The sequence below is a fragment of the Macrosteles quadrilineatus genome, unplaced genomic scaffold, assembly GCF_028750875.1.
Source record: "Macrosteles quadrilineatus isolate MER2022 unplaced genomic scaffold, UCM_ALF_1.0 Scaffold_7__1_contigs__length_78375512, whole genome shotgun sequence".
Lineage (NCBI taxonomy): Eukaryota > Metazoa > Arthropoda > Insecta > Hemiptera > Cicadellidae > Macrosteles > Macrosteles quadrilineatus.
The window spans coordinates 42,320,573-42,345,084 of NW_026542600.1; the positions used below are offsets into that span (position 1 = coordinate 42,320,573).

General features: G+C 35.6%; 1 protein-coding gene across 2 annotated transcripts; it reads right to left on the bottom strand.

Annotated features, from left to right (window-relative positions):
* Positions 1-8,775: 8,775 nt before the first annotated feature.
* Positions 8,776-20,218, bottom strand: LOC128998351 (putative ankyrin repeat protein RF_0381). Of its 2 annotated transcripts, XM_054424454.1 has the most exons (3): positions 20,063-20,218; positions 15,625-15,729; positions 8,776-11,269 (listed from the first exon to the last, which is right to left on the bottom strand). In XM_054424454.1, exons 2-3 carry the CDS (start codon positions 15,644-15,646, stop codon positions 9,201-9,203), a joined length of 2,091 nt encoding a protein of 696 aa, XP_054280429.1. In that variant the 5' UTR covers positions 15,647-15,729; positions 20,063-20,218; the 3' UTR covers positions 8,776-9,200. The 2 variants fall into 2 exon arrangements, with proteins under 2 accessions (XP_054280429.1, XP_054280430.1); XM_054424455.1 differs by lacking the exon at positions 15,625-15,729.
* Between the last annotated feature and the right edge of the window lie 4,294 nt (positions 20,219-24,512).

A 24,512-nucleotide genomic window follows, 5' to 3' on the forward strand; every position in this document is an offset into this window, starting at 1 on the left:
TGGCCATCTTTAGACAACTAGAAAAAAATTACCTGAGCAAAGCGCATCCCCAAAGAAGAAGCAAGACACTTACACTCCCTGTCAAATATCTGGGTTAGAAATCCAGTTTTCAACTCTTTGTCCAACTTGTCCACGCCCCGTCTTTTATAATGTTATTGTTGTAAATATTTTGTAGTTACTTGGATACAGCAACAAATTATAATATAATTTATAATAGGTATGTACAGTATATACGCCCTTAAGGCACCATGATCATTACTAAAATATCGTTCCAGTTTACATTCATGCAAGCAATAGACATGGTCATATATAAAAATAATAGTTTTGTATATAAAAAAATCACTTGTCACCTCATTCATAATCATTACCGTACCATATCGTTCGACATTTACAATAATGCAATAGACATGGTCAGGCAGGGATTGTAGTTTTCACATATAGTAGGCTGTACAAAAATGATTATAATGCATGCTATAAGCTATTGAATTAATTTAAAGCTAAGTTTGTTATAGGAATATCTAAAACTCCACTTGTTTAAAACGAATGTTAAAATCGTTGTTGCATGAGAATCTATTTTACGATAACTTACGATTGGATTGTTAAAGATCTTCTCATGATTCTGGATATTTTTGCTGATTTTTACTCCTACAGTACAACCTATTTTACCTATACCTATTTGTATATACCTATTTTTATTCCCAGCTCTCTCAATTGCAAACTATCAAACCCCCAACGAAATCACTAATTCAAGGATCAAATTCACAAATAAACTAAACTGACTTCCCACAAAACCGATTGGATTAGGAACAGTGTTCGCCACGGTGAGGGACCACCCGCGGGGTAGCGGATTTTTATCCCCCTGGAATTTTACCCCCTGGGCAAACGTGACGTCACAAACCAGGGGGTAAAATTCCGGCCGCGAACTTTTGAGTTTCGCGACATCAGCTCGATGGATTAAACGCGGAATTAAACATATATTTTCACGGTTGTGAATTTAATCAGAACACATCAAATTATAAAAACCTAGAATGTACGGCCCGGATTTTTACCCCCGGAATTTTACCCCCGGAATTTTACACCCCGGATTTGATTGGCCACCTTGATGGTGGCAACCTTGGCGGTATCGGTATCCCCCAGCTGGAGGGTACCCCCGGCCAGAGTTCCACCTTGTGCAATCTCTGTGTGTGTGTTTTTTTTGCGTACGTGATGTTTCTAGTACAGACTGTATTGTACTCAGAGTTTTTTTAATTTTTTTGCTCGGATGTAGTTAACCCCTGGTTTAAACACTCGGCTTTGATTTCATCTGAAATAAGAACATTCGGAAGTAATTTGCAGTTGAATTAATAGTTTAATCAGAAAATCTTGAAGTTTAGAATTTTACGAAATTCGACGATTTAATGGGCTCAGCATTTTCAAATCTTGAAATCATTTAACTTCCCCATTAAGTGGGCCGTTTTATTTATTCCGAATCAACAATTATAGCACAAGAGAACACACTAGCATTAATCTTGAAATGAACAAAACAATATTACATGGGTACCAGTACCATAACACTAACTATAATACTTCTCCAAACGAAATAGTCATCCGATACGCAAAATAAGCTTTAACAATAACAATAGGCAACGAGGTGGTAGATATCCAAGTTCCAATCGGAAAGTATTTCATTTGTACAACTAGAATGGGGCATAAAATATGTTAACAATATCTATAAAGACTGAAAGAAGTTTGCTTTACTTTACACCGTTCTGCATTGAATTCAAAAGGCATGCAAGGAAACCTATAGATCAAGTTTTATTAGAATGTCCCTAATACAACTATGCAAAAGAGATATGCTTTAAATTTATGGCAGAGAAATTCACAACACAAGGAGAAGCATTTGTTTAACGCGATTGTTAATTTGATGAAAAAGGAATACAAAGAGGAATACGTTTTTGTAAATAATTAATTGGAAGTAACATTTAGTATAAAACAGAATACTTACACTTATTTCAAACATAAGTGTTAACTCAAGTTCAAACTGTGTATTCTCTGATTCGCGGGTCTTATCGATCATTCCGTGATCTGACCTATATTCGGGTTAAGATGTCTACTTAAAGACGGACCCCTAGCAGTAAAATGCCCGATACCTTCCAATCATTGTAATTCTGCATTGTCTTATATGTTCTAAAGTAAACAATACAACAAATAAGATACATAGATAATAAAAAAAATCCCTACTGTGTATAATCTGACTAACAACCAATCCTTAGTTTCGAAAATTCGCTAACGATTTAATTAAATTAATTAATATTAATTTATAAGAGGAAGCAAGAGGATTGATCCGAATGCAATAGAACTTTGCCAAAGCTACGAAATAATTTCAAAATAGTTCAATAGGCCTGTCAGAATACGGAACCATCGCAGCCTAAAACTATTCTAATCTATTGTAGCCATTGAGATGATTGTGGCCATTGACTATATAACACTACACGATAATAGTGTTATATAGTCAATGTTGTGACTATATAATAGATTTAAAAAAATGAATCGGAGCTATGGGACCCCCGAAGGTGACAACAGTGAACTACACAGCTACATAGTGCATAGTGCATAATCTAACACAAGCCGGTCAATATGGCAGGAATGAAAATGAAGTAGGAACATTGAAAACTGAAACAAAAACAGCCAATTTGAAATTTGAATCATTATTTTATTATTAATTCAAATAATTCAATTAACAATAGAATGAATAGGTAGGAATACTGGAATAGAGGGCAGTATTGTATAACAGTCTGAACGATGTTGTTAATTTTTGTTTATTTTTAATATTTAATCGTTCAATGAGTAAGAGATTTTGAGGGACATCTGATTGTAACTTATACGAAATTATTACTGTTTACAAAAAGAGGGAGTTGACCTTTTTATTTTCATTCATTCATTTATATGGATGTCCCTTTACATTGATCAAGGTTATGATTAACCTTGCGTTCAGGGATTGAGAGTAAATGTTAAGTAATACAATAATCACCATTTCAAGTGGACTGGAAATTTGAACATACCTTGTTTAGGCAAACATTAATATTTTTGTATTTTAACTAAAAAAAATCTGAATTCTTACTTGACAAATAGGCCTAGGCTTTTCCCAGAACATGCACACAGTACTCTTACAGTTAAGTCAAAAGTAGTTGAAGTGCTGATTATAGGTGTCACTAACTAAAGGATCTATCCAGCCTATCTTCTTCAATCCTTTATTTATGACGGGCACCCCACCCGCAGCGAGCTCTTCTCTGTGAACATGTGAACAGGCCTAACAGTGACTGGATCCAAATCCCCATTATCCCATTAAATGATATTGTCTTCTGTCCAGGGAATAACATAATGGATTCCTCAGCCATTAATCTCGGTCTCCCACACTCATAATCCATGTCACGCTTAAAAAAAACTATAAAATATGAAAATTAAAACTAGACCTAAAACACTTCTCACGGAGGCGCCTTTATCAAACAATTACCTAAGTAGGTACTCATGTTGGACGATATACCATAATTTGGGATTTTAACTATACCGTAATAAAATTGAGTTGGTTTCAACTAGAATTGGCTTAGTGATGTAAGTGGGAAGTGGACATTCGTAACTTATTTAATGAATTAACATACCAGGGTGTTCACATAAAATTTGTCATGACTTTCCATGACCATTTACCATTTATTTCCATGACTCACGAACTTTACTCAAATTATAATATAACATACACACACGAACAATACTACCTAGATTTCGCAGAAACTAATGAAATATGTATTAACAGATAACAATAGAGTACAATGGTACAACAATGAACTAATACAAACATAATAAATTGAATCGTCGAACATTTGTGAAAAATCCTGATAAATGCTCCAGTAGTTGGAGTTACGGCCCACTAGAGCATTGAATAGTCCCCTCAAATCATCCATCATTGGGAATTTCCATGACCTTTTGCCTTTTTCCATGACTATCCCTGACTTTCCAGAATGTGGACACACTGCATACTTATACTTTTGTTAGAAAATGTATTTCCATTTTATTTCAAGAGTAAACCTATACTAATTTTCCTTGCTTTATTTTTGTTGAAAATAGGAGGATTTAAAAACAATAACAATTATTCTACAGTATAAGGAACTGTAATAAGTTTGGAGAAAAGCAACTTTTTTAGAGGAAGAAAAAGAGTAATGAGAATAGTGCACTTCTCTTGAAATAACCCCATAGCTGTGAGATCCTTGATGACCTTGGTCTTATTGTGCATGACTATTCTTTGGACATTATTCAACCAGGGTGTTACGCAACCCAAATCACAAGTACAGAGAGTCACTTCACTGTTAATGTTAGTTTTATACATCAATGCTTTTAACAGACAAAAGAAGATCTTTTGTTAAGTTGGTAGCCCTGCTTCTTCTACTTTATTAGGTTAGCTAATATTTATTGACACATTGTTGTCTATATGGTATAGAGTTATTGGAAATTTATCATGAATGAGATTTAACATGTTTTTGTCTTTAATGCAACCCATGATAATGCATATAAATAGTGGGGAAAATTCACATTTTAATTTTGGTCTTAATAGTTTACAGTAGGTGATTTATAAGGTACTGGAATCTCTCCTAAATTTTAATTGCAAACAATACATTTCTAGGCATAAAAGTGGATAGGATAATTTACTCATGATGTCTGCTTCTTCAATTTATACCTTTTCAGCTCATGAAAACATTATATGAAGTATTATTCTCAATAAATCACCAATAACACCATAGTGTGTTTACAAAAATGATAAAATGCTTGTCATTACTCGTATAGTGAGTTTTATCCTTTAAACAAAATTAAATGCTGTAAAATTATAAGGTAACTATAAGAGAAAGCTATATTTTGTTGTTAAGGTGTTATCTTATAATATTCTAGTGGTTTTTCCTGATATGATAATTCCTCCCACCATTGAAAATGTTGTGTATGATGCTTCTGTCATTGTAAAATACTCAAATGAGTTTTATCCTTTGTACAAAATTACTTGTATGATTATGAATACTTTACTTAGTAAGTAGTATTTAAACATTGAAATAACATCTATATTCTATCAATATAAGAATAAGGTTTGATCAATAACAACACTGTATACATGTAAATGAAAATACTATACACCTTAACTATCTATTGTTTTATTTTAGCGAATTTCCCATACATAGGGAATAAGCTATTACCGTAGTACTCATGGTAAGACCTGGACCCAGGACCGATTTAATAACAAAAACAATTTCAATTTCTTTCTAAACCGTTTTGAAGAGCTTAAAAAAAGAAATAATTTAGTATATTGAAGCGCTGTTGTATGCCTAACGGTCACGGAGAAAATAAAAAAAATAGTGCAATTTAAAATTCCCATGTTATTCTTATGGAGAAAATTAATACTGTTGTAGTTTACTTGTTTATGGATATATGTTGATAAAATTTGGCAAATTGATTTATTTCATCCTATGCTATTGACGTATGGTCAAAAAACACTTTTTACCTTGCCCGTAGCAGCAAACCTAAGCACTCGTTAAATCTAATGTTATTTAAATCGGGAATAAATATGTCTTATTTACGGAAATATGTTAGTAAAAATTTAATCAGACAAGTTGAATTTCACTTAGTCTGCAGGTTTGCTGCGGCGGGGTATTTTAAGTTTACAGTGATTTTTAAAAATTTATTAGTAATATCTATTTACAGCTGAATACTTTTTTTTAAAGAATATCTATACTTATTTAATACACAAGCAAGTTTTTTTTGTTACAATTACTCCTCAGAAACTACTGAACCGATTGCCATGTTTTTGGTGTCATTGGAAAGAGCGTAACGTGAAGTTATGCAGGAAACTTTATTTTTAGGGAAATAATTAGAGAGTGAGGTCCTAGGGACCTTTAAAGTTTAGTATTTCTCCATAAGATTAACATGGGAACCAAACATTGTTATGAAACTCCAGCTGTTGTCAGAATTGCTGTTCTGCTATTTAATTTAATTTGTTTACAAGGAGAATTGTTTCTTTGTGCCATGTGGTCAATGAATTATTATTTTGCATATATTTTAAATGCAATACACTATATAAAGTCATAGTAATAAATTAAGAGATCTTCATTTAAATAATCAATAGGCACGATTGAGCCTTTGCCTATATGTTTCCTGGTAAGTGTGTTGTAACTGTTTCTTATAGTAAAACCAAATTATTCTTTTCTGCATACTCACCCCGTAGTGAAGCACGGGCAGAGCAACTAGTATGTTTTTTATCACTCCTTACCAAAAGTAACTATTTTCGATAACAGCTGATTTGGAAGAAAGTAGTTGTTTCCCAAGCTCTAATTTAGAGCGAGGAAAAACCGATCAGCTGATTTTCCCTCGCTCTAAACTTACTTTCCCTTGCTCTCAATTGTTAGTTCTCCATTTATCCACTATGTTGCACAAACTAAATCCATACAGTAACACTATTAGTTTGTATTGCTGTGTTTTTAGCATACGGTAGTGCATGTTTGAAATTGTTCAAAGTAGGTATGTCTAACATTACTGATGATTTGATAAAAACAGCTTCAGAGGTAACTAATCACCTTCCACCTGATAAATCACGGGAAAGATAAGAAGAGGAATAAAGAAAGCTTAGAAGCTGGTGGCACAAAGTACAAAATAATAAGTCAATTAAAGTAAATAACGAAGTATTTACTAATATATTTATCTAAACAATTTACAATTATGAAACCATATAATATGTTTGTGGTAAAGTGCATTTTCAATGATAAAGAGTAGTCTAAAACTAGTTTAATACTGCTGAGATATGTAATTCTGTATGTGTGTATTTTTGCGTTGTGATGAAAAGTATTGTTCATAACTCGTACCGAAAGCTATTTTCCGGCACTTGCTCCATTGTTACCGTCCTCGGCTTCGCCTCGTATGTGAAAATTACTCTCACGTGTGAGGCAAAGCCGAACTTTGAGCGTGTGTCGGAAAATGCCACTTTCGGTCCTAGTAGTGAAATATACTATTCCTTTTAGCAGTAGTGTTAGATGCTAGTTAAACTCTCTTTGAAATTATTGTTTTACTTACTTAATATTGGTACTTTTGAGTGATTTTTCTGTTACTCAGGTTTTTTATATCTGATCTTTTTAGCAAGACTTCACAAGCACTGAGTGCAATTTTTAGCATCCATGCTTGTTTACCCATATATACTCAGTAAAGCAGGCAGTAATTAATCTTAGTGAACTTTTCAGTTAGCATGTTGGTTTACAGTCTATGATCCATTATAGGTTCTTGACGTAGAGAGCTGCTCCATACTCTCTATTGGTAAACTTTCTATTACTTAGAATAGCGTTTCCCAACATTTTACTGCTGTACCACTCCTCGAGACAAAAATTATTTCGCGTACCACCATTGTCTTTTATATACTGAAGATCTTAAAATGAAATGGTCTTTTTAAAATGAAGATTGTAATTAGTGCAAATACTAATTTCACACGGTTCTCTCTGGAAGACCAAAAATGTAGTCAGTGGCGGTTTCAAGGGGGGGGGGGGTGGCTATAGGAACTAAAGCCCCCCCAATTGGACCATAGGAAAATAAATTTAATCACACATTTAGTTCTAAAAACGTAACAGAGGTTTTTGGACACAGTTCTAGACGTTACAAATGGCTTTAAAAATACAATTTTTGCAGGTGATACCTTTCTGGTTCCCCTTCTTTCTTGGGAGGTGTGGGAACCCCTCCCCCCCCTCAGTACCCCCTATGTTGACAAGATCCTAGAGCAAGTGGCGGCTCTATGTAGTGATACCAATGCTTAGCAAACTTATAAATACAAAACTTCACATTTGTACATATAACTTTTTTTTTTTACAATAAATAAGCTTAAAAATAATAATGTCCATCTAGTAAGTTATGCTTTCCTGAAATACACTCAAGAAGTAAGAACTTCAGGTTACAGTAAGAATCTACAGTCAAAAATTTCAATTCATATTAAAACTTATATATTTCATTCAACAAATTTATTTTGCAAATATATCTTCTATAGCCTAATAACAAAAAAAACTCATTTATAAAAACACAAACAATATTGAAAACGTTTTAAGACACATATTAAACATTTATAGATAGCAAGAACAGAAGAAAAAGATATAGTAACAATGGTTAGGTATTATGATTATATAATGAGTTACACATAGTTTATATTGCACCATGATTGATACATTTAGAACTTACATCTGTCAATAATTATTCATTCAACCAACATGTAGATTCACATTATACAAAATAATCAGCTAAGATAAAGAAAACATAGCAAATTCACATTAACCCTTTGAGTTCCAAAGATTATTTATTGATTTATTCATCCTTCGTTTAATGACGTTTTCTCATCATCTTATGGACACACTTGCGGTAAGGATGGATGGATAGAAAGTGGCAAAATTAGTTGGGTGATTTGAAGTGCAACTTACAATGAATTCACCCGTCCTGTCTACATACACTGACCTAAGCCGTTTAGCGTTTAGTGGAACACTTACATCACGATCTATTACAGACGGATTAACTTCTCATTAGTTACACATAACACCTGGATTCGAATCCTCGATAAACAGTAATATCTATTACCAGTACACCTCAAGCAGCTTGGTTATTGATTAAAACTAACGGTTTCCAAATATCAACAGCCTTAAGCTTTATCAAATGTTTGTTCAATAAATTCATGATCAGCTGATTTCTTCTTGTGTAGGGCAAAATATAATTTAATGAAGTTCCACCGGTAGATCCAAATACATATATTAAAGCTCAAAAATTGAGTAAACATGATAAAATACCAATATTCTGTTTTAAAACTTTATCGAATGGTGTCTTGCCGTGATGGGATTTAATATTGAGATCAGCTCCCTTGCAAACCAATTTTAAAACTAATCATAAAGATTTTTTTACAGCAACATTTTTTAACAGCAGCTTGGCTATTGATTAAAACTAACGGTTTCTGCACTGACAACAATGGTCCAATAGAAGCCCAAATGTAATGGGTCTGAACTCAACAGACAGGTCTCAGCACGTCAGGTAAATATTTCAACTATTCTTGTTGAGTTATTCCCATAGGTAGTGAAGTGGAAGTCAATAGAATAGGTTAATTTTGCGTCAGATAAATCAACCTTTAGAACTCAAAGAGTTGCACTATGTGGAGAGATTGTGCCCCTCTCCACCTACATATGGGGGGAATTTTTTTCTTCCAACTCTGCCTGGACTTGGGCCTGTTTTCTAGCTTTGGAGGAAGATTGGCAAGCTTCAATCAAAACTTTTAGATCGTCGTTACTTAGGTAAGTCAATATCATCCTCTCTAATTCATTAGGTAGTTTTAAAGCATTGGAAAAGTATTTCGACAGCCTAAAAAAGCACTGAGCATCCTTAAGAAGTGTGAAACGCTCCTTGGCTACCAAGTATGTCTGATACAAAAGAGGACCATAAATTGGCAAGTTATCATAGTCACAATTTTTAAATGAGTTTATTTTGGTTTCCAGTTGATCATTACAAACGTAAAGAGGGTTTCTTAACTTTGAAAACACATCGTACAGTGAATTTCCCTTGTATCTTTCGATTTTCATCCATTTTATTTCTTCGAGACACCTCTGGTTAAACTCCTCGAATCCTTCATATCGAATGTCGACTGGTCTATTCAGCATATCAACAGCCTTAAGCTTTATTAAATGTTTGTTTAATAAATTCATGATTAACTGATTTCTTCTTGTGTTGGGCGAAATATAATCCAATGAAGTTCCGCCGGTAGATCCAAATTCATCTAATAAAGCTCCGAAATTGAGTAAACATGATAAAATACCAATATCGACCCTATTCTGTTTTAAAACTTTATCGAGTGGTGTCTTGCCGTGATGGGATTTAATATTGACATCAGCTCCTTTGCAAACCAATTTTAAAACTAATCGTAACGATTTTTTTACAGCAACATGAAGGGCAGTTTGGCCTTTATTGTTTTGAGCATTAAGATCGGCTCCTTTACTGATAAGCAGATCAACTGCGTTGATTTTTTCCAATTTTACAGCAACAATTAGTGGAGTTTCACCTTTAAATTTCCTTTCAATGTCTTTTTTTTTATCCAGAACCAGTTTTAAAATTTGAAACAATCGAAAGTTAATACAATAGTGTACCAAAGGCATGTCACTAAAAAGTCTATCATATTCTGCAGTGAAAAGTTCAAATGGAGTGACACCTTTGAAATCTTTTATATCCAAGTCAGATATGTCTCTCAAAATCCAGTTAAACAAGGGCCAGTTGTACTCTGCAGCCAAATGAAGAGCAGTCTTCCCTTCTGCATTTTGTACCTTCATTAGTTTTTCAAACTCAATTACATCATTTCTTAAACACCTCAGACACCTTAGGTATTTAACGTTACCTTTCCTGGACACATAGTGAAAGACAGTTTCTCCTCTGTCGTCTTGCGCTGTTATGTCAACATCAATTAAGAAGAGCCAATGGATAATGTCCAAACAATTTTGATATTCAAGTTTTTCCAACACGAAATGCATGAGAGTTTGTTGTCTGTAGTTGGTGCTGGCCAGAGAACCTGCACGATGAAGATATTTTGAGACTTCTAACGACCCACAGACTACTGAGTAGTGCATGAGAGTGTTCCCAAGGTTGTCTCTTGCTTCTAAATCTGCCCCTGACTGTACAAGTTTGGCAACAACGGAAAGAACTTTTTTAGAAACTGCTATATGTAAAGGTGATTTTCCTTCTTTGTTATTTATATTTATATTGGCTCCGAGACGCAAAAGTTCATCAATCACAGGGACGCATCCCTCTTCCACTGCAAGGTGTAAGGCAGTCTGGCCTTGACTGTTAGGTAAGTCAATGATCGCTCCTTTACGGATAAGTTCTTCTAATGCTTTACAATTGTTTTTCATAACGGCAATGTGTAAGGGAGAGTTACCATTTAAATCTTGTACGTTAATAACTGAAGGAGATAAGGCCAAGAAAAATTCTAATTGTTGGGGATTGTTATTTTCTAGAGCTGTATGAAGAGGGGTTTGCCAAGAAGTTTTTGGTGCAGCTTTGGATAGTAGTAAATCCAATATTTCAGCATTATCATGTAAGAAAGCTAGTTGAAAAGGAGTCAAACCTTCTGCATCAACAGCGGAAAGCAGATCATCATTGTTCCGCAAACAGTCATGGACAATGTCTGTTTGACCTTTTCGAATTGCTTCAAAGAATACTTGCATAGCATTATCCATTTTGTGCCTCTTGTTAAAACATATATCTGGAACAAAAGCATAAATTTAGTAAATAATAGTAACTAGGCCTATTTACAATATACTTTTTGAACAACTGTTCAATATTTGCTATATTTAGACAAAATAGAAAAAAAAAGAATCTGTGTCCTCCTCCTCTATACTAATGAAAAAAGAAGCAAAACAGCTGTAGTATGCAATCCCTATTAAACCCAATGATGCTGTCAACTTCCAACTAAGCCAGACACCGTTTATTTAAGGGTGGCCCTTGAGAACTCAACACTGGTCAGTGCAACGCCTTAGCCAGCCTAGCTACCAAGCCACCGTAAGCCGGATGTGACAAGTGCCACTATAAGGACACTAGCAATCACAGGTGAGATTAAAAAACGAATGCCCCTAAGGTTTGAAAGTTGAAACGAATGGGCTAAGGTTTTAAAGTGTTAAATAAACAATAAGAGCTAAAAGTAAGAGATAATGCGACAGGTAGATTTGTAATGGGTTACAGCTCAAATCAGGCATTTTGCTACTTTTTACCTATCCTTACTTTGACTAAGTGTGCGTCTACGATGCTTATTCCTTACCGGAGAGACAATTCCTTAGGCAGCCTGCCATTGATAATGACAGTCTGTGATTCGTTCATGATGAATTTTGGAATATTCTGGAAAGTAACTTAGATTATGGTTACAGTAAATTTTAGCCATTGCTATTGGCAACAGAGCAATGGACTATTTGGCTAGAGCTATTTTAATTGGGTTTGTGATAAGTTTTATAAAGTATTTGGTATGTATGTATTGTGTTGCGCAAATCGGCGCAACACTGTTTTAGGCGCGGACGCTCAACGACCACTGCATTGATGTTCCTTGTTGAGAAAATCACCGAAGCCTTTGAACAAAGCGAGTCAGTCCTTCTGAAACTTTGCGATCTGAGCAAGGACTTCGTGGGTCATGATCTGCTCATAGCGAAGCTAAGAAAGTATGGAGTTGGAGGTGCTGTCCTTGACACCTTGTCATGCTACCTGGCCGACCGCAAGCAGGTTGTCTCCCTGAATGGTGCTTCCTCTTGTATTAGAGACGTCCCACACGGAGTACCTCAGGGCTCAGTGCTAGGCCCAATCCTCTTTACCTTGATGATAAACGACCTGTGGCTTGATGGATCCACCATGTTATTTGCAGATGACACCACCCTCATATCACAAGGGAAGGATATTGGACAGGTTCGGACGGAGGCTGACCACCTACTGGAACGGGCCAAAGACTGGTTCAACATGAACCGTTTCAAACTGAATGAAGACAAACTCAATCGCTGCTGTGCACCCTGAAGCTTGATCTGCATAAAGACGAGGCCGTGAAACTTCTTGGGTTTTGGCTGGACCCCAGGCTAAGTTGGAATACACACATAGATAAGGTATGTACTAAACTTTCGAGAGTACTATGTCTTTTAAGAAAGCTTCGTTACGTCATCTCAACGACCTATCTACTAAATGTGTATTATGCACTTTTCCATAGCCATGTCACCTATGGCATAGCAATGAGGGGACACGCACCACTAACTCAGGACATTCTCCTCTTACAGAAGAAAGCTGTAAGAATTATAACATCCTCAGACATTGACGAACACTGCCGGCCTCTCTTCATGGAGTTAGGGATACTAACAGTGCACAGCCAATATGTCCTAAGCAGCCTGCTACTCCTGAAATATAACCTTCACCGTTTTGAAATGAGGGAAAACCAGCATAGCCATAACACTCGTAAAGCCCAAGACCTTGATCTGCCGCGGTGTAGGCTTAGCCACTCCATCAAAAGCTACCCTCGCTCAGCTATCAAGATCTTTAATACGCTGCCAAAAAAAGTGAGAGAGTTGGACAGTGCGAAGTTCAGGTTAGTACTGCACGGCCATCTGGTTAATAGACCCCTCTACTCATTAGAGGAATTGAAGGAGGTGCCACTAAAAGTTAGATGAAAACAGCACTCCAGTAGGTTAGGAATAAAATCGCCACAGCCAAATAACAGCCAAATAACAAAAATTACTTTTTTAAAGTGTTTTTTTATGCAAGAAGTTTGTGAATATTAGTTTTTAAATAATGTGTAAATAGTATGTTAATATGCCACTGACGCAGTCTATCCGACATTGTCTGTCAAGGAGTAAGGACACAAGTATCAAGTAAGTAAGTAAGTAATCATGTTCGATGGTTTGTGGCATGGAATGTGTGGCCTGATTGTTCTGCTGACAACTGGTTTCAACAATATGTGTCGAACCAGAAGGAAACTGGTCTGGTTAGGAGAGGAGGTAGAAGTTGGGGAATTAGAGACCCCCTGTTAGGTAATGGCCAAGATGTCAGACGTTAACTTCCGTTTTATCAAAATTCTTACACCTGAAAAAATTTTACTTTTCCTCCCACTCTATGCCAATTAGTATTTTGAGAATGATTTTCTAAAATAACCAAAAAGATGAATCTGACTTTTTCACAATAAGAAATGCGTAATTGGTTACACAAATGCTGCTCGTTCATTAAGGCTGCTCGCTCCAGTTGCGGCCAAGAGACCTAGTTCACATCTAAAACGTTGTATTCTTAACTTTGTACGGTACTATTCTAGCCGGTAATCACCCTTAGTCACATGTGGTTGTCATGTGGAGTAAGATGAAATTCCATATCAAAAGTTTTGAAACATTGTGCTATGGAGGCCACTCCGTTGGTCAACATCATCAACCTATCATTCCATCTAGGACAGTTTCCATCGGTCTTAAATATAGCAAAAATCTACCCAAAATATAAAAAAGGCTTCCTCACTAAACTTAAAAACTATCGTCTGATTTCACTGCTATCAACTTTCCCAAAAGTAATAGAAAAATTTCTCCGTCAAGAATAATACAACCTTGAAATACAGAGATATGAACAACTTTTATGGAATGTTATGTTTAATGAAACATAAAACTGCATTAGAGACCTAGACACCAATGTTATGAAAAAATACAATGAATGTTAAAAATTAAACATGCTAACGTGCTAATTGTTTTATTTATGTTAAAGGTAGCTCAAATAAAGTTGTATTTTTGTATTAAATTCAATATAAATAATATAGTAACTTTGTCAATGTATATGTTAATAATTTTTCTCATTAATTATTTTACAATATGAATAATATTACAATAGGTTACGTACCTTTATGCCTCTTCAGTCTTTTAATAGAAGTCTAAGGATGACTAGTTTTGGGTCATAAGACCCTTTTTTAAATCTAAATTAGTCCATGAATCTGACATACGTCTTTATGAATTAATAAACTCATGTTAACACATAAGTTCTCATTTATAATACAGAAAACATTTTAATAAATGGTAGGCCGGCCACATTAAGCTGCGGGACAAACCGACTAGGGCTGCATGACAGACATGGCAAAACTCATGGACGGAACTTTGAGTTACTACTACAGTAGACTCCCTCTTATCTGGACTCCTCGGGACCGAGGCCAGTCCGGATAACGGTTTTCCGGTTAAACCGACGTCCGAGTTAAAATAATAATAACCAAAAACTCGTTAAAATGGACCGTTTACTGTGATATTCAACTTAAATTTAGGAGAGCATTGTATTTAGACACGTGGTCACTGGTCTCAATCTTTCCCACGAGAACAGTCATTTCAGTACCGTCCACTTCCTGTCGATCTATTCCGGTTAAACCAATGTGCTGATAAAAATTGTACGGTTTAAGAGATGTCATTTCCACCGAGGGTAGTCCGGTTAAACCGATGTCCGGTTAAACTGATATCCGGTTAAAAGGTATCCGGATAAGAGGGAGTCTACTGTACCTATTACTATTAAAAGTCTTAAGATGGACAAAGGTAACACATTTGTTAACCTATAATATTATTCGTGCAATCAGTTTTTGTGGCAAGAATGTTTAAATTTGCAATATAGCACGGTTAGTTGTATCTATTTTTAACCACTATTGTTTCTACTTGTGACAAATTCATTTTTATTTGGTAGGCTAAACCAAATTTTGGCAACATTTATCAAGATGATAAAGCATCTGTTTATATTTTAAAGTATTAAAAACTATATTTTTAAAACTATACAGAGATTAAAAACTATCCTTCAAAATGAGGGGTCACTCAATAGGGGTTGCTATTTGAAAAAATAAGTCACCTACCCCCTACCCTGTTAGGGGGGTTAAACTATTTTTTTGGTGTAAAAAATTGCGGAACCTTTTTTAAAAATCAATGCTACAAAGAGAATATTTCTATCTATTTCGGATTTAAAAATACAGATTTGTTTCAAGACTTAATTTACACACTGTATAGGCCTAGTATGAGAAGCTGTCATTGTAATCTTTTAGTTTTATTGTAAAATGTTTTTAAATGCAAACCAAACACATTTATAAGTTAAACATACATTCACACAAACTTTTCTTCATGCAGATTTTGAGAGAAACGTAGCCTAAGTTAGTTTGAAGCTTTGAAATCCCTCCTGAAATATTCTCTTATAGAGTAGTTCATCCTGCAATTATAAAGTGAATTAGGAACGGACAAAGAATTTTAATAGTTTTTAGATAGGTAGTGTGGTGTTATTAATTAATCATATGTTTAATGTTTAGAAGATCAGATGATTTAATAAATAGTTTCTTCACAGGTAGGTAATCAGAAACCAAGATAATAGACAACAGTCTAAGTGTTAATGAACAACAGGGTATTAGAAAAACATATGAAAAGACTAGGACCGTATATGATGAAAGAATGGCTAAGAGAACAAATTAATTTGGAAAAGACATAATAAAAGAGGACCTATTCTGAAATATAAAAATATTTAGGCCTATATCACAGAGAATAGAGAGATAGCTTTACCACAGGAAGACGAGGATGAGAGAATTGTAATAGGGCGGTAATTTTCAACCTTTGATGGATCACCACTTTTCAAAATGGGAACGATGTGTCCAATTTTGAGGATATCAGGAAATATTCCTTGCTGAAGGGATAGATTAAAGAAAATAGTCAGGGGCCCTGCCAGAGTCTCACTGAAAAATTTGAGAAAAGCTGGTGTTATGTTATCTGGACCAGCACCCTTCTTAGTGTCTTGTTGTTGGAGAGCGTTCAACACCTCGGGCATAGAGAAAGAAATCCGTGCCAAGGAGGATGAAGTACTGAAGTCAAAGGATGGAGATGAGACTACAGGCTGTGAGAACACCGTCGAAAAATACTCTGAGAACATGTCTGCCCTCTCCTGCAGATCCTCCGAAGAGCGGTCACCCAGAGAGACTCTGGATGGAATCCCAGGCGCTCCACCAGAGGAACGAACAAAGCTCCAAAAGCGGTTTGGTTATGTGGAATTGAGGTCTCCACATGGTTCAGATAACTTTTGTAACATGCACGACTGAGAATCCTACAAGCCTCACGCAAATCGCTGAAGTGTGAGTAGTCCACTGGATTGAATGTTAGTTTATAACGCTTGTGTGCTATTTTCTTCTATATCACCATATTAATAGGCTCCTTAGAAAACCATTTGGGAAAGGGCGAAGATCCAATCCGTTTTAAAGGACTACATGCGATGCAGATATCTCCTAGTATGGAAACCATATTCTTGAAGCTCCCATGGATACTGGATTGATTGAGTAAAGAGTATAGGCCTAAATCCACTGTTGATAGAATTTCTAAGACAGCTAGTAGGTTACATTTACGTAGATTTGGGCAAGTAACATAATCAGTAGGTGAAGGTCCTCGTCTAGTAGACAGTGAGAAAGATAGTGGAGGGTGATGTCGGTCGGCTGGAACAAGGGGATCTTCTGCAGGATAGACAATGACTGACTTAATGTTGCTAAAAATCAAGTCTAAAGTCACTTGTCTGAAGTTTCTTACGTGGTTCAATTGATCCAAGGAATGGCACTCTTCATTTCCGAGAAGATCCCTCTTAGCTGGATCGTAAGTGGTACACACACAGGCAATGTTCGTAAGAGGGAATGTTGAAGTTGCCAGCCAGAATAAAGGAGGATGAAGGTGAAGAAGAAGCTATCACGTCTATAGAATCACAATAGGTAATATAAGTGGAGATAGGCTGACCTGGCGGGATATAAACACGATTTAGTATGAATTTATGGTATGGTAAAGAAACAAATATATTCTTGATAGTTGAATCATGTATGATTTCATGTGATTGGAGGTGATTTAACAGCCACCAACACTCCACCTCCAGACGTCTTATTGCTTGAATGGATATTTCTATCTCTGCGATATATTGTGAAGTTGTTGGCTGACTGTAATTCAGAGCTAGAAATGTCTGAAGATAGGTTTGTTTCACACAATAATAAAACATCATAAATATTACAAGCCAAAGCATTCTTTAAATCTACCAATTTAGTACGTAAGCCATTTAAATTTTGAAAATACACATTTAATTTATAGTTACAGACTAACATAAATACAAGAGACATTGATACAATGAATCATTTCAAAATAAATCAAAATAGGCTAATTATTTTTTTAATTAGGATTCATGTACTTACAAAATAATTATACATGAACAAGCAAAATAAATAGTTACAGACTAACATAAATACAGGGTGAGGCAGTGAAACGGCATGATTCCGACACTGGCTGACGAGGAATTGGGGGCTATTAAGAGTTCGGGGGAAATGACCTTAGGCGTCTAGACAAGTGAAAATTTCATTAGGCATGGAGCGTTGGACGAGTGCACAACGTCTGTTTGCTGTAAAGGCATATTATAAAAACGTGGATAGTGTGGTTTGTACTCAGAGCACTTTCCGTTGTGAGCTCAGTCTATCGCCACGGGTTCCCGAGCCATCAAGGAAAGCTATCCTCCTTTGGATATATAATTTTGAAGCCACTACTAGCACGCCAAAGCACTACAAAACGATTGCAGAGGCTTTGCAAACTCTAAAAAACGTCATTGGTGGATTTCGTCTCAAAATTTAACAATGTGTGCAAAAACCAAGGACGCCATTTTACTGACACTGTATTAAGAAAAATTTGTATTTTTAAGGTGAAACATTAATTTCCACTTATTTACTTAAGATTTATGCCAAAACAACTATCCTTTTCGACTAAATGAATTATTTGTGATTTTTCAAAATCGTGCCGTTTCACTGCCTCACTCTGTACAAGAGACATTGATACGATGAATCATTAAAAAATAAATCATAATAATTATAACAACAAAAATATACAACAAGCAAAATATTATACATAATATTCGCATTGCAATTAATTAATACCCCTGCCGCAGCAAACCTGCCGACTAAGCGAATTTCCATTTGTCTGAATTGATTTTCAGTTAAATATATTTTAATAACATTAGGTTTGACGAGTACCTAGGTTTGCTGCTACAAGGAAACTAATAAAGTGTGTTTTTGAGTAAAATATTTATAGCTTAGTACAAAATAAATAAATTTGCCAAGTTTGATCAAAATATATCCATAAACAAGCAAACTACAACATTTGACAATATTCTCCATAAGAATAACATGGGAATTTTAAATTTACAATTTTTTTAATTTTCTCCGTTACTAATAATAGAACAAAAATACTTTTATATACTAAATTATTTGTTTTTTTAAGCTCTTAAAAAAGGTCTAAAGAGAAATCGGGAAATTTTGTGTTTTGAGGGTCAAAAGTGAGAAAAACTAATTTTTACCCTATAAAACTCCCCATAAAACCCCGTTCCCATGGTCCGATCGTGCTGGTTCGCGAACTCATTCAAGTTTATCCCGCTTTACACCTTTAAACCAAATTTCATCAAAATCGGACAAAAATTACTCAAGTTATCGCGTTCACGGACGTATATATATATATGTCTATATATATATACATATCCCTAGAGCTGGCAGTAGTGTAACGCTGTACTGGCATAGGGATTTTATTAACTAAGTAATATCATTTTTAAACCATCATAAAAATTAGAAATAGCAACATAACTATGGGTTATTATATATCATTTTGTTCAGAATAAAACAAAGAACAATAATATAGGTGGTTTACATGGTTACCACCAAAAACTTTTTTTTTAGTTTTTCAGAATTTTAGGCATTATTAATTTTTTTATAAAATGTTTTATATTCCGTCGTGTAGCTAAGTGCAGGTTAGACTTATAATCATAAGGTAAATTGTAAAATTGTAGTAAATTTTGTGCTGATTCCAAAAATATATAGTTTATATAGCTTACTTTGTATATTTTGTTTGATAGCCCTATTATTATGTTGATCGTACCCCCGCGCTAGTACCAAATAATCATCCAACCCAGGTCATGTACAAAACCGTACACCTTACATAATATATAATTCCAGGGTACTCTGGTTTGAATTATTTAACTTATTTATTACAAAAGTAGCCCTAAAAAGCAAACAAAACTAAAAAAAAAAAAATCTATAGGCCTACCGTAACACCTGCATTGGCGCCGTATATCCGGCGTTGCCATTTCGGCCGCGGCCGTTCGCGCCGTATATCCGGCGTTTGCCAGCGCTAGGGATATATAAAAATTTGAACGAATGGTGTTTTTGGCCTCTGGGGACATCAAAATGAAAAAGTAAATCGGTCCCGGGTCTAGGTCTTACCGTGCCACCTACGGTAATAGCTACTTCCCTATAGGGAAATTCGCTAAAAACCGAACATTTCTGTAGTAAAACTACATCGTAAAGGTTATGATAGTTTAATTTTATGATATATTTAAAAATATCAACTATTAATCAATATTTTCAATTCATAGTTTCAATAGATATTAGCATAGCCCAGTTAAGAAACTGTACCCGTAAACTTTGTTTTTAAACCTACCCTACCAGTATGAAGAAGATAGACATACCAAGTAGAAATAAGCCTGGTAACCTTACCTCTTCAATAAAGTTTTAGGTAAGCCACGTCCACAAATAAAAGCCTTGCCTTTTTAATTCTTGTCGACTTTGGTTTTTGACATTATTATACATTTATCGGTGTGATACCGAACCAAAAATTACATAACCAAAGCTGTTAACCATATTAAATACAACTTAACCTGTACAGTGTACTTACAACCTGTTAACGTTAACTTACCTAGAAGTTAAGTTACTAGTATAGTATAACCTCAATGTAAGTAAAAGTAAAGTAAAGTAAACATTTTCCCCCTGCTTTGCTGTTTGCTTCGCAGGCTTTGGTTCAATGTTCAATGGAGCAGGTAGCCTCTATGTACACTAAAAGTGTCAAGTAGTTGCCCTAGTTCCTGTTGCAAGTAGTAGTGTCATATAATAATGCCTCCGTTGATTATGGACACTAACTACAGTTACAGTCAATGTCTCATAACAACTGATGTACTGAGGGTTGTTCAGAAGATGTTAAGAGGGCCTACAGAAGGGCCAAACGGCAGCATTCGTCTCTTGTTACTCAGACAAAAAAGTCTTATTTTGGTAATAGAATTCTAAACTCAAAAAATACTAGTAAGGAGTCATGGGCTGTGGTCCGTGCACTTTGTGATGAAGATTGTGAAACACATACTGTACTAACTTAAGCTTGAAAATTGATAATGTTGTTGTGACAAACTCCCAAACCATTGTAAATCACTTTTGTGAGTTCTTTTTTGAGGAAATTTCTAGATTGGCAAATGGCAATTGTGCTCCTGAGCTCCCTGTTGACTTAGCTGAGGGACGCTTTTTTTCTCACACATACTATTGCTGCTGAGGTGAGGGAGGTGGTAAATTCACTGGGACCCAAGAAAAGTTCAGGTGTTGATGAGATACCATGCAGCCTTCTCAAGCTTTGTAATGAAAATTTTATTGAAGCCCTCGCAAATTTAATAAATAAATCCTTTGAAACTGGCTGTTTTCCAACAAAGTTAAAAACTTCTAAAGTAGTACCTGTATATAAAAAGGCTGATCCACTTACTGTTAATAGTTATAGCCCGATTTCGGTTCAACCATGTATAGGAAAAGTATTTGAAATAATTTTTTTGAAGAGATTCCTTAGGTTTATAGAATTTAATAATATATTGACTGAGAGTCAGTTTGGGTTCCGAAAACATATGTCTACATCTGATGCTGTCTTTGTCCTCACCTGAGGAACATCTATAACCACCTGGATCTATCTGAGAGCCTTTTATGCCTATTTTATGACATGACCAAGGTTTTTGACCTGCTAAACCATAGTGTCCTGCTTCGTAAACTACTTTCCCTGGGAATTGCAGGAAGACCTCTGCATTGGATTTTCTCGTATTTAAGAGACCGCCACTTGGTCGTATCACTCAAGCATTTGGGGAATGACAATACTCTACGCACATATAAGTCGGCTCCATCCCCTGCCATGAATGTGGGTGTTCCACAGGGATCAAACCTAGGGCCCCTATTGTTCTTGCTCTATGTTAATGACCTATCTGGCTCCATAGCATCTGGAAATGTGTGGCTTTTTGCTGACGATGTATGTCACCTAATCTCATAGACTAACCAACACAAGTAGACTTCTCATCCCATTGTAAATTTTGAAGCACGTTTTTCGTGTCTAGTTCATGTACGTGACACAAAGGCGCCAGTGTCGATGAAACTTTGTTTCCATTATTTTAGGGTTAATTTCTTGATTTGTGCTTTACTGTTTGGTTATATAACTAGGGGACAAGTTATTGTTTATGATTAGATCGTATTATTTGATTAAACGAGGTTTTAAATGGCTGTAATAACGGGAAACAAATTGTAAACAAAACACGACCTCTACATAAACCGTACATGAACTAACAATAAAATTGTCTTCAGCTGTTCCATAAGGATGAGAAATCTACTAAGGGAGTATGTTTTATCTATGCTAATCTGTAACTCTGATCGTGTCAGTCTTATTGAAGATACTCAATCTAGTTTAATTGAGATGCAAAACTGTGTAACGAAAACTGCTTGATCTTGAACTCTGAAAGACAAACCTTATGTATTAGGTTACAGTTAACATGGTGTTCCGCAGGGGTCTGTCCTCGGGCCTCTGCTATTTATAATAATGATGAATGATTTGCCCAGTCATGTTGAAGGTGGTGTGGTCTGTTATGCAGATGACACTACACTGGTTCATAGCTCAAAAAATTTTCAAAATCTTGAGGAACTCATGGAGCAATCCCTTGTACAGGCCTCGGTTTGGTTCCATGCTAACTTTTTGTCTCTCAATGAAACCAAAACACAATCTTTGGTCTTTACGCTGAAAAACATTAAACAAGATGTGACCTCTGTTAAGCTCCTGGGTATTTGCATTGATACAAAACTGACTTGGAGCCCTCATATAACCTTGGTTTGCAGTAAACTTTCCAGAGTTATCTTCCTTTTGAGAAGTCTAAGTAGTTGTCTAAATAAAAACTGTTTAAAAAAAGCCTATGTAGCTTTTTTTCAAGGAGTTCTTTTGTATGGACTCAGACTCTGGGGTGGGTCTGCTGAAATTAATGAGGTATTGCTAATACAAAAAAGAGCTGTAAGAATCCTAGCAAACGCTGAGTATGATGCCCCTTGCAGACCTCTCTTTGTAAATGAGGAAATCATGACTGTATGTAGTTTGTATGTTTTTGTTTCAGTTGTGTATGTAAAAAATGATCTCCAGTCACTTAGTCGTAGGGGTGATTATCATATGTACAATACCAGAAATAAGAACAATATTGATGTACCTTATGTTAGGTTAAGCAAAACAAAAAGAAATTCCAGTCAGTTAAGCATAAGGCTTCTTAACCACATTTCTTGTACAGCTTGGAACCAAACCAACAGAAAATTCAAAAACAATCTCCGGGCACTTTTATTGGCTTTCCCACTCTATAAAACCAGCGATTTCTTCGACATTCCCAAGGAGACTGTGAGAGAGTTTTTCCTATGTACGTAAGTAACAGATTGTTTTGTTTTGTCTTGACAGTAGTTTTGTGCATGGTTTGTTTTTGGTTTTGTTTGCTGTGTGATTTTTGCATTTTAGTTCTAATTTTTATGAAAATTGTATATTGTTATTTGTTCTGACGATGCCTATTGCATTTCTTGCCTAATGGAAAATAAAGCATTTCATTTATGGAATTTTACAATAGGAAAAAACCTGAACCAGCTCCTCTGCTAGATGGGGTCGCACTCACTTCCCATGAAAAAGTAAAATATCTTGGCCTGCACATAACAGAAAATCTCAAGTGGGATGAACATATTAATTCAATAGCTTCAAGATTAAGATCTGTAATCAATTTAATTACTAGGCTCCAGAAATTGGTCCAGACTGACATTTAGTTAAAAGTTTATTATGGATGTTTTCACAGTATAATATCTTATGGAATAGTGTTCTGGGGAGGTATAGTACCATGGCCAATAGGATCTTTCTCCTCCAGAAACAAATTATTAGGAGAATGTGTGGTGCTCATCGTCTTGCTCACAGTAGGCCCCTGTTCAAGGACCTTGGAATTTTAACCCTCCCATCACTATTTAATTTAGAATCTGCCATATTGGTGAGGAATAATCCGGACATCTTTTTCACAAACAATCTGGTCCATCAGTACAACACGAGAAGAGCTAATCAAGTACATGTACCTCAAGTTAACTCAACTTTGGCCTGCAAGAGCCAATATTTTAGTAGTGTCAAGATCTACAACTCGCTACCAAGGAACATTATTCAAGAGCAAAATATCAATAAATGCAAGAAGATGTTAAAGGAATATTTATGTGAAGCAGCCTATTTTAAAGTAGAAGATCTGTTCAATTAGGCCTATTATTGTGTTTAATACCCATTTTGACGACCACGTTGCAGGAGCGATGCTAGTGGGACATCATCAAGTAAATAACTACACTAGGAAATGTCTTATTAGTTAGTGACTATTGTACAGAAATATGTGTTCTTTTCCTCCATTAAACCGTGTTCCTTTAGGCCGGTTTCAGACGAGCCACAAAACGCCCGACAATCGCGAAACGCTGCTTCTGACAGTTGTGGCGCGCTTGTGGCGCGAGAATCGCTGGCTGACGCAAAAAAGGATAGCCCCATTCACTTAACATAGGAACGCGGCGTGCCTTTCACACGAAGTGGCGTCTTTTCGCGTTTGGCGCTAGAACGCGCTGCAATCGCATGCAGTGGCTCTGTTCTCGACAATTTTGGCGTTTGTGGCTGGTTATTGCCACTCAGACAGTCAAAACAACCAGTCACCCTGTATTGTTTCGAATTTTTATTTCACATCATATCTGACTTTGACACAGACCGTTTTATCGTAAAAGTAGGGTGTAGGCCAGTGTTGTGGGTACAAGAATGTAAAGATTACTCAAATAATTACTCTATGACGTCGTACCGCACGAAGAAGCATTATAAAAAATAAATCTTCTTCATCGTCCATTGTAG

Bases quoted from the DNA above. Each gene is read 5' to 3' on its own strand.
- LOC128998351 (XM_054424454.1), bottom strand. From the start codon at position 15,646: ATGAAGAAAAGTTTGTGTGAAT. The intron at 11,270-15,624 runs GTATGTTTAACT...CTTTTGTTCCAG, and splicing joins GAAGAAAAGTTTGTGTGAAT to ATATATGTTTTAACAAGAGG.